This window comes from Mustela putorius, unplaced genomic scaffold (assembly GCF_011764305.1).
Source record: "Mustela putorius furo isolate JIRA1106 unplaced genomic scaffold, ASM1176430v1.1 tig00003834_pilon_pilon_pilon, whole genome shotgun sequence".
Lineage (NCBI taxonomy): Eukaryota > Metazoa > Chordata > Mammalia > Carnivora > Mustelidae > Mustela > Mustela putorius.
This window is the reverse complement of record NW_025421987.1, coordinates 95,557,456-95,568,572: the sequence shown is the minus strand read 5'-3', so window position 1 is coordinate 95,568,572 and position 11,117 is coordinate 95,557,456. Positions and strand designations below refer to the sequence as shown.

Below are 11,117 nucleotides of genomic sequence, written 5' to 3'. Positions count from 1 at the left end.
ATATTTTAGAACATGTAACCAGTAAATATTTCAAAATGGCTTATGCTGGGGTCTTGCTGTAGAGTGATTTCCGGGACTCTTGAGATCATTTTACAATAATTTTCTTCTAGCTGTTTTATGTTTGGTAACAACCTAGTATAATTATTGTTATTGCCATAGTATTTATTTCAATGTGTCAACATACTCAATTCCAAGACCTACCGAAGAAAATTTGATTAGATTCCCTTATGGCCCATGAATCCAGTTTATAAATTACACGATGCTCCAGTTTGTTTCCAGAAAATGTTTGCTTGTAAACAATGTATTCTTTCAGAATTCAAGACACATTTAACATATGGATTTTACAACAAAGTTTATTAGCTGTTCTCCTCTTTCTCATAAATGGAATGGATAATGTTGATAATCCTTTACAAACCAGTACTCATTTAAGAATTGTAATGAGGAGGCTGTCAAAAACACATATTTAATAAACAACTCCAAAAAAGCAAAGGGAAGCCAAACATTAAAAGATCAGAGAAGCTGATTTCTGAAATCATAACTACCTTTCACTAAAACTTCTTAAAATTGCTGTCCATGAAGATCTGTGCAACTCTAGTGCAGAGCAGCTACAAGAGGTGAAAGGTGTGCAGTCTAAGGGGAAAACACACACATGAGGCTTTTGCTTATTTGCCTATTAGTGAAGGGAGAACTGGAAGGAGAGGCAGAAGACCAAATCCAAACCCAATGACAAGAACAACAGTAAAAAAAAAAAAAACAAAAAAAAAACCATCTCAAAACAGAACCAGGAACCATTTGAAAACTTTTGTAGAAAAGAGGAGAACACGCCTATACTTCTGTATGTAATCTAATTTCCCTAAAGGTTTCTTTCCACAACCACCATACCCCCATTTTCAGTTCACATGATTAAGGAAGATAAAGTCTAATCAATTAATATTTAATTTAAAAACCAAACAAAAAAGAGTAGGTGGCAAAAGAAAAAATATATTTTAAATATATATATATATGTTTGTGTGTATGTGCGCAACTATGTAAAGAAAATAATTCCCATAGTTACAGAGTTTAGTTAAAGAAAGTTTTATATATATTTATATATATATATATATTTTATTATAACAAAATAGGCAGTTACTGTGGGTAAAATATTCATTAAAATCTGATCCCTAAGAATACATTTAAAGTTTTAGACTATGAATTGGACTCCTTTTCCAATGCCATAATGATTACTACATCATCACTGTAATGTCTGTTCTGTCTGTATTTATGTCTGTGAAATTTCCTCAACCTTATGTGTAAAAGGTGAGCTCCCCTAGCACCTAAACATGGCCTCAATTCAGAAAATGTGATGATCGTTATGTATGAACAACTTTTGCAAGACACTATAAATAGTGCTGTACAAGTAGATTAAAAACATTTGTAACACCGCTATTCCTAGCAAATGTATTGAGGAAAAAAACCCCTCAAATAATGAAAAACACGAAGAACTCTTCTGAAAAATGAATATCCCTTTGTGAAATTATGAAAGTTAATGCAGACATTAATTTTGAAATTAAAAAACATATTTTTCTTATTTGTCTATAATGAAATATTTGTTTGGATAACACAAGTCAACTGAGATAAGGACTTGAAAGTTAATATATTGGCCAAACCATGCTATTAAAGTTAAGCGTGCACTGTTGCTCAAAGTTTACTAAATCACTGATTAACACCACTTTTCTTTCATTTATACTGAAATTTGAAAAGAATGTATATAAAGCTTTTCTGAAAATCTTATTTCCCTTAAACATTAAGGAATTTTACCACAATTTCCCAGTCTCCCCAAATCCTTAATAGCTGGTCAGGCCATTCCATCTTCAGTTCTGAAAAATGGCCACAAACCAATAGTGACATAAAATAATACAGATGCTACAACTTGAAGGAGACCCTAGATGTCAAAACTAAGCACAACTGCAGACCATGATGAGTGGGATATGATTCAATGTGGAGGGAGTATTGTAGACAGACTCCAAAAGGAAAGGGCAAAGCAGTGTCAGAGAAAATGAGATCGTGGAAAAGAGAAACAGAAACATCAGTCCTCATAACTTTTCTTTTGCTGGAACCCAGATGTACGGACCAGACTGTTCTTCTATGATCTGCTTCACTTGGTTATAAATGTCTTCCAGCGTATCTCCCTGTACAATAGCTGTAATAATTAAACAAAATTAGAAACTCCATTAATTGTCTATCTTTACGGTAACAATTATTGGTGAAACAGAAGAGAAATCTTAGAATTACTCATCCAGCAAAAGGCCATTTACATATTGTTTGCTTAGTAATAGGCACTCATATCAGTAATTTTCCTACTTGAAAAATATAAGAATTTTAATTTTAAATATTGATCAAAAGGTGAGATTTGGTGATTTTTGCTTTTGCATATTTGGTAGATATACACTTAAGTATTTAAGAGGCAAAGGGGCATCTGCTTGCAACTTACTCTTCAGTGTTTCAGAAAAAAAAGAAATGTGGTAAAATGTTAACATTTAGAAAATATGGGTGAAAAGTGTATGAGAATTGCTGGTACTACTCTTGTGAATGTTCTGTAAGTCTGAAATTGTTTAAAAAAAAAAAAAAAGAAGGAAAAAAAGCACATGGGTTACACCACCATGGCATTTGATGTACTTTGTGTGAACACCTGGAGAATAATTTAAAGGACGAAATGAAGGAGAGATTATTTGGGAATTGCTACCCACTCATTTTTTTAAAAACAAATAATATCCTAAAATGGATCAAAATTTATAAAGCATAAGATCAGAAAAGTCATTTTCACAGAAGAAATCAAGTCTGAATATATTTTTCTCCAGTCTAATATGTCCTAATGAACCACTTAAGAAACACTAACTTTTAAGATTCCTCATCACCACTGCCTAGGTTAGATGAATTATTCTGAAAACCACAGTATTAATTACATAGTATTAATTGATAGTATTAGCCATGTAAATAATTACTGGTAGATGTGGGCATAGTTCAAAGTTCAATAGGTCAGTTTATATGGCTCCAAATCAAAATTCTGTCAGGGCACAGACACACATCATGCCAACCTGTGAAATGTTCAGTAAATTCTTGTTCCAGTTTCATGGCTCTTTCAAATGTCTTTCTGGCTTGTTCTTCTGTTAGACGCTTATTCATTTCCCTATGCAAATAAATGTAGATATTAGCAATTAGTACATTATAATCCTTTTTGAAAAAAGATGACAAAGGAGAAGATACACATAAAGCATAAAACCATGAAAAGCTGAGCTCTGTTGAGAATATGAATGTCATTAAAAATTAGATTCAGTCACTTTAGGTATATTAAGCTTTATGCTTGGATTGACAGAGGGTTTCAACAAATTTTTGCATTGGCTCAAGGAAGCCCAAAAAACTAAGCATTAATTTCATGTTTTTCACTTTGATGAAAATTTCATATTAAGAGCTTAGAAATCTATCTACCAATTTATGGACAACAAAGATAATACATAAACATATGAAACAACACCATGAGAAGGCAATCAGCAAAATATAGTCTGGGGAGAACTCTGCAGAAGAAATGACATGGTTTCTTTAACAAATAAACTGGGAAAAAAAAAAGAGATATGGAGGGAGAATCTATACATTAAAAGAATTAACAACCAACTGTCACAAACAGATCTTAGTTGCAACTTGATTCAGGCAAATAAGCTGGAAAAAAAAAAAAAAAAAAAAAACCCCAAAAAAACCATAAGCAAAACTGATGAGACAATCAGAAAAACTGGATCTAATGATATAAAAAATAATTTTAAGTGTAACATGAGAGATGTTTTCTAATAACATAATTCTTATCTTTCAAATATATACTGAAATATATGGATGAAATCATATAATGTCTGGGGTTTGTGTCAAAATAATCTGGTGTGTATGGGTAGGGGGTAGGGAGATAGATGAAACAAGACTGGTCACAGCTGATGATATTGCTGCCGCTGGATGATTGGTATATGAGAGTTCGTTCCCAACTTAAAGGGAATGCTTCCGATATTTTTTCATTAAGTATGACATTTGCTTTGATATTCTGCAAGTGACCTTTTACCAGATAAAGGAAGTTCCCTTCTATTCATAGTCTGAAAAATGTTTTTTGGTCATGAATGAATGTTTATTTTATTAAATGTTTTTCCTGCATTTATTAAAATGATCCTATGCTTTTACTCCTAAAATCTCTTAATGTGGCACATTTACATGGATTTTAAAAGATTCATTAAAAATAATGAAAAAATATACATAACATAGAAGTTACCATTTTAACCATTTTTAAGTGTACAGTTCGCTAGTATTAGTATCTTCATATTATTGTGCAACCATTACCACCATCCAAACCTCCAATTGTTTGTTTTGTAAAACCAAAATTCTATTCCTATTTAAAAAATGATTCTGACCACTCTGAGTACCTCATAAAGGTGGAATCATACAGTATTTGTCTTTTTGTGACTGGCATAATGCCTGGAACCATCATCCATGGACATACTACAGAATTTCCATCCTTTGTATATATGTACCATATTTTGCTTATCAGCACATTCACTGATGGACACTTTGATTTCTTCCACATTTTAGTTATTGGGAATAATGATGCCATAAACATGAATGTACAAGTATCTCTTCAAAAAAGCAGCCCACAACTAGAAATAGAATTGCTGGATCACATAGTAACTCTATGAATCTTTTCATATGCTTGTTGGCTGTGGCTGTATCTTCTTCAGAGAAAGGTCCATTCAAGTCCTTTCCTCATTTTTGAATTGTCTTTTTTTTTTGTTCTCTAAATATTCTGGATATTAATCCCTTATTAGATAAATGATTTGCAAATATTTTTCCCATTCTGTGGACTGTCCTTTTACTCTGTAGACCGTGTCTTTTGATATACAAAACTTAAAGATTTTAAGTAATCTCTACACCCAACATGGGGCTTGAATTCACAACCCTGAGATCAAAAGTCACAGGCTCCACTGACTGCCTTCAGCTCTGGTCATGATCCCTGAGTGCTGGGAGCCCCATGTTGGGCTCCCTGTTCAGCTGGGAGTCTGCTTCTCCCTCTTCCTCTGCCCTGCTTGTGCTCTGTTTATCTCTCAAATAAATAAAATATTAAAAAAATATTTATGGAAACTAATCTTTGTTGTTGTTACCTCTGCTTTTGGTGTTATATCCAATAATCAATGCCAAATCCAAAGTTGTAAAGCTTTTGTCCCTTTCTAAAAAAATTTCTTTTGTGTTATGTTAAGTCACCATACAATCACTAGTTTTTGATGTTGTTTCCAAGATTCATTGTTTATGTATAACACCCTGTGTTCCATGTCCTATGTTTTCTTTTAAGAGTTTTATTATCTTACATTTAGGTCCTTGATCCATTTTGAGTTAATTTCTGTATATGGTGTTAAGTAAGGGTCCAACTTAATTCTTTTACACATTAGATACCCAATTTTCCCAGCACCATTTGTTGAGAAGACTGCACTTTCCCCCACTGAATGGTTTTGTATCCTTGTTAAAAAAATCACATATATAACAGTTTACTTCTGACCTCTCTATTCTACTCCATTGATTTTTTAAATTTTTTTCATCATGGTAAGTGTACTGTTTAATCCCCATCCCCTATTTCCTCCATCCCACCACCCACCTCCCCTCTGATAACCGTAAGTTTGTTCTCTGTGGTTAAGTCTGTTTCTTGGTTTGTCTTTTTCCTTTACTTGTTTCTCAAATTCTACATGAGTGAGATCATATGGTCTTGTCTTTCTTTAACTGACTTATCTTGTTCAGCGTTATCTTCCAGCTCCATCCATGTTGTAACAAATGATGACTTTATTCTTTGTTATTGCTTAACTGTATATACATTCCATTGTATATACATACCACCTCTTCTTTATCCATTCATCTATCAGTGGACACTTGGGCTGCTTCCATAGTTTAGCTATGGTAAATAGTGCTGCAATAAATATAGGGGTGCGTGTATACCTTTGAGTTAGTGTTTTTTTTTTTTTAAGATTTGACAGAGAGAGACAGAGGGATCACAGGCAGGGGGAGTTTCAGGAAGAGGGAGAAGCAGCCTCCCCACTGAGCAAGGAGCCCAAAGGAGGACTCAATCCCAGGACCCTGGGATCATGCCAAAGGCATATTCTTAACCAACTAAGCCGCCCAAGCATCCCTGAATTGTTGTTTTTGTGTTTTTGTATTTTTGGATAAATACCCAGAAGTGGTAATTCCTGAATCATAGGATAGTTCTATTTTAAATTTTTTTGAGGAACCTCCAAACTGTTTTCCACAATCGCTGTACCAATTTGCATTCCTGCCAATAGTGCATGAGAGTTCCTTTTTTCACCACATCATTGGCAACACTGGTTGTTTTTAGGTTTTAGCCCTTCTGACAGGTGTGAGGTGATATCTCATTATAGTTTTGTATTCCACTGGTCATATTTGTCTTTATGCCAATACTAGTTTTGGTTACTATACCGTTATAGTGAATTATAAAATTAGAACTCTGGGTCTTCCAGTTTTTTTTCTTTTAAAATATTATTTTGGGGGTGCCTGGGTGGCTCAGTTTGTTAAACAGCTGCCTTTGGCTCAGGTCATGATCCCAGAGTCCTGGGATGGAGCCCCACATGGGGCTCCCTGCTCAGCAGAGAGCCTGCTTCTCCCTCTCCCTCTGCCTGCTGCGCTGTCAAATAAATAAATTAAAAAATCTTAAAAAGAATATTGTTTTCGCTATTTAAGCGATTCCATGTGAGTTTTAGTATGGGTTTTTCTATTTCTGCAAAAAATGTCATTGGGATTTTGACAAACATCACATTATATTTGTAGATCATGTTGGGTAAGTACTGACATTTTAACAACATTAAGTCTCCTAAATCCATGAACATGAGAAGTGTTTCCATCTATTTTTATCTTCTTTATTTTCTTTCAGCCATGCTTTATAAACTTTATAGTTTATAGTTTTACAAATCTTTCATCTCCCTGGTTAAAATAATTCTTAAGCATTTTATTCTTTTTGATGCTACTGTAAATGGAATTCCTTTTCAGACTGTTCATTGACCGTGTATAGAAATGCAACTAATTTTTTATGTTGGCTCTATATGCTGCTACTTTGCTGAATTTATTACTTCTAAGAGTTTTTATCTGCAGTCCTTAGGATTTTCTATAGATAAGATCATATGATCTGCAAACAAATTTTATTTCTTGCCTTCCAGTTTGGATGCCTTTCATTTTCTTGCCTAATTCCTTTAGCTAGTATTTCTAATAACTGTATTGAATAGAAATGGTAAAAGCAGGTATCCTTGCCTTGTTCCTGATCTTAGAGAAACAGCTTTCAGTCTTTCATGAGAGGATGTTGTCAAATGCCTTTTTAAAAAAATATCTTTATTAACATATAATGTATTATTTGCCCCAGGGTTACAGGTCTGTGAATCATCAGGCTTACACATATCACAGCACTCACCATAGCACATACCTTTCCCAATGTCCATAACCTAGCCACCCTCTCCCTAAACCCCCACCCCCAGCAACCCTGTTTGTTTTGTGAGATTAAGAGTCTCTTATGGTTTGTCTCCCTTCCAATCCCATCTTGTTTCATTTTTCCTTCCCTACCCCCCAACCCCCATCCTGCCCCTCAAATTCCTCATATTAGAGAGATCATATAATTGTCTTTCTCTGATTGACTTATTTTGCTCAGCATAATATCCTCTAGTTCCACCCACATTGTTGCAAATGGCAAGATTTCATTTCTTTTGATGGCTGCATAGTATTCCATTGTGTGTGTGTGTGTGTCTGTGTGTCTGTACACACACACCCCACATCTTCTTTATCCCATTCATCTGTTGATGGACATCTAGGTTCTTTCCACAGTTTGGCTATTGGACATTGCTGCTATAAACATTTGGGTGCACATGCCCCTTTGGATCACTACATTTGTGTCTTTAGGGTAAATATCCAGTAGTGCGATTGCTGGGTTGTAGGGTAGCTCTATTTTCAACTCTTTGAGGAACCTCCATCCTGTTTTCCAGAGTGGCTGCAGTAGCCTGCATTTCCACCAACAGTGTAGGAGGGTTCCCCTTTTTCCATATCCTCGCTAACATCTGTCATATCCTGACCTGTTAAATTTTAGCCTCAAGTACCCCTTTTTTTTTTTTTTTAAAGATTTTATTTATTTATTTGACAGACAGAGATCACAAGTAGGCAGAGAGGCAGGTAGAGAGAGAGAGAGAGAGAGAGGGAAGCAGGCTTCCCGCGGAGCAGAGAGCCCAACGCCGGGCTCGATCTCAGGACCCTGAGATCATGACCCGAGCCGAAGGCAGCAGCTCAAACCACTGAGCCACCCAGGCGCCCCCTCAAGTACCCTTTTAAAAAAGGTAATCTCTATGCTCAATGTAGGGCTCACACTCATGACCTTGAGCTCAAGAGTCACATGTTTTACCAGACTGTCATTTAGGTGCCCCCGTCAAATGCTTTTTCTGCACTGAGATGATTTGTGTTTTTTCCTTCATTTTGTTGACATGGCATATTATGATTTGACATATTGACATGATTGACATATGAAAATATGTCAAACCATCCTTGTATTCCAAGGATAAAATTACCTGGTCATGGTGTGTAATCCTCTTAATATGTTGGTGAGTTCTGTTTGCTAGAATTCTGTTGAGGATTTTTGTATCAAATGTTCATAAGAGATATTGGTCTGCAGTTTTCTTGCAGTGTCTTTATATGGTTTTTGTATCGTGGTAATGGTTGCCTCATAAAATGAATTAACAAGTGTTTCCTTCTGTTCATTATTTTTTTTTTAAGTTTGAGAAGGATTGGCATTAATTTTTTAAATGCTTGATAAAATCCATTGGTGAAACCACCAGCTCCAGGGCTTGTTAGGAGGTTTTGATTACTGATTCAAGCTCCTTAGCCATTATAGGTTTCTCTACATTTTCTATTTCTTTTTGATTTAATCTTGGTAGGTTTGTGTTTCTAGGAGCTTGTTCATCCGTTACACAATTTTTTGGTGCACAACTGGTCATAGTACTCTTATAATCCTTTTTATTCTTTTTATTTCTATAGATTCCTTACTAATGCCCCCACTTTCATTTCAGATTTTAGTAATTTAAATCTTTTTTCTTAGTCCATCTAGCTAAAGGTCTGTCTTTTTTATTCCAGGAATCAACTTTTGGTTTCATTGATTTTCTCTATCACTTTCTATTTTATCTTTTGTTGCTCTCTGCTCTAATCTTTATTGTTTCCTTCCTATTGTTAGTTCTGGGTGTAGACTGTTGTTCTTTTTCTAGGGGTAGAGACTCGCAACAATGACAATGGACACTTTTTCTAGGGGTAGGGACTTGCAACAATGACAATGGACACCTGCCTTTGTGTTTGCACCTCTACACACAAAAGAAGCAATCAGCTATTAGAGCACAGTTATCTGAAATTTGGAGAACCAAACCTTTTTTGGCCACCTTGGCCCCCACAAGCTGCTCAAGAAAGGCATGCATGGCTGCCTGCTATGGGCTGAAGGTGGGGAAATAGGTAGCTGCTATCAGCCTAAAAGCTGAAATTAACCAAAATTAACCATTCAAACCTTCCCCTAGAAGCCTTCCCCTCCAAGAAACCTTCCTCCTCAAGCTTTCAATAGACTCCCGAGTTCCCAAGTAGTTACTTCTGACAAAGTCTGTTAAGTCCATTTGTATCTAGGTGGGGAAATGGATTCCTAGTGCTTCTTACTGCATCTTCTCTCTAGCTCTACCACTGACAAATTTTTAAATGTTTAACTAACCTTGTATTCTTCACTAATCCCAACTTCATTCTTTTACCTTATTTAAAAAAATTAATTGTTGAACTCAATTTATTTGTATTTTGGCAAGGATTTTTCCATCTATATTTGTGTTAAGACTGTCTTATCATTTTCATTTTCTGTGAGGTCTTAGTCAGGTTTTGGTATTAAATTAATGTCCATAAAATCAGCTGAAGAATTTTTGTTAAGATTTATATTATTTAGCTTTTGGTAGAATTCAGTAAATCCTGTTGGCCTAGTGTTTTATTTCTAGGAAGGTTTTTCGTAAGAGAGTTAAGTTCTTTAATAGGAATGGCATTAGATTTTCTATTTCGTTTTTTTCCTTTTCTTTTTCTTAAGACTTTTCAGAAAGATTTTTTAAGTATAACTTTCAAAGATAGAAGAGGAATATCATAAATATACAACTGGATGAATTTTAACCAACTTAAACTTACTTGTGTACCATCTAGTACCTAGATCAAGACCTAGAACATTACATCAGTACCCCAGAATCTCATTCCAGTCACCTACCTATCTTTGAAGAGTAACCTTCATTTGACTTCTGTGAGCCATGATTACACTGAAATCATAGAATATGTATAAAGGAATCCTAGACTACATATACTTTTAAGTAGGGATTTCTTTTTTACTCAGATTATGTTTGTGAGATTCTTCCATACTTTTGTGTGTAGTTGGAGATTGCTAATTCTCATTATTGTAGAATATTTCATCGTGTAAGTAGGTCATAATTTATGTATTCACTGATTTATATTTGAATAGTGTTTTTGGTTATTCTGAACAGTACTTCTGTCAGCAATATAGTACCTATCTTTGGTGAACATATGTAAACATTTCTGTTGAGCACATATTTAGAAATGAGATTTCTGGATCTTTAAGTTATGTGTATGTCCAGTTTTTAGGAGATACTGTATACCATTTACCAGTGTGGATGTACCAAATTTACACTCCCATCAGTGCTATGAGTTTCAGTTGTTCCATGTCCTTGCTAACAACTGTTTTCATTTTAGTATTTTTGGTGTGTGGGTGGCAGTATATGACAGTAAGGTTTTTTGTGGTTTCTTTTGTTTTTAAGTAGGCTCCATGTCCAAAGTGGGGCTTGAATTCATGACCCTGAAGTCAAGTGTCACGTGCTTTACCGACTGAGCCAGTTAGGAGCCCTGATGTTACAGTTTTAACTTGTGTTTCCATGTCCAATTGAGTACCATCTATATGTTTATTTACCATCTGGATATCTCCTTCGTGAGCTAAGTCCTTTGCTCATTTTTCTATTGGGTTGCTTGTGTTAACCTTTTCTTTTTTTTTTTTAAAGATTATTTATTTA

At 34.8% G+C, this 11,117-nt stretch overlaps 1 protein-coding gene across 15 annotated transcripts in view; it reads right to left on the bottom strand.

Annotated features, from left to right (window-relative positions):
* Positions 1 to 335: 335 nt before the first annotated feature.
* DLG1 (discs large MAGUK scaffold protein 1) overlaps positions 336 to 11,117 on the bottom strand; it is a 255,607-nt gene continuing 244,825 nt past the window's right edge. For all 15 annotated transcript variants that reach the window (XM_045088103.1, XM_045088104.1, XM_045088102.1 and 12 more), the window contains 2 exons: positions 3,075 to 3,166; positions 336 to 2,179 (listed from right to left, as the gene is read on the bottom strand). In XM_045088103.1, coding sequence (XP_044944038.1) covers positions 2,073 to 2,179; positions 3,075 to 3,166 — 199 coding nt within the window. In that variant the 3' untranslated portion in view covers positions 336 to 2,072. The remainder of the gene's footprint in view (positions 2,180 to 3,074; positions 3,167 to 11,117) is intronic.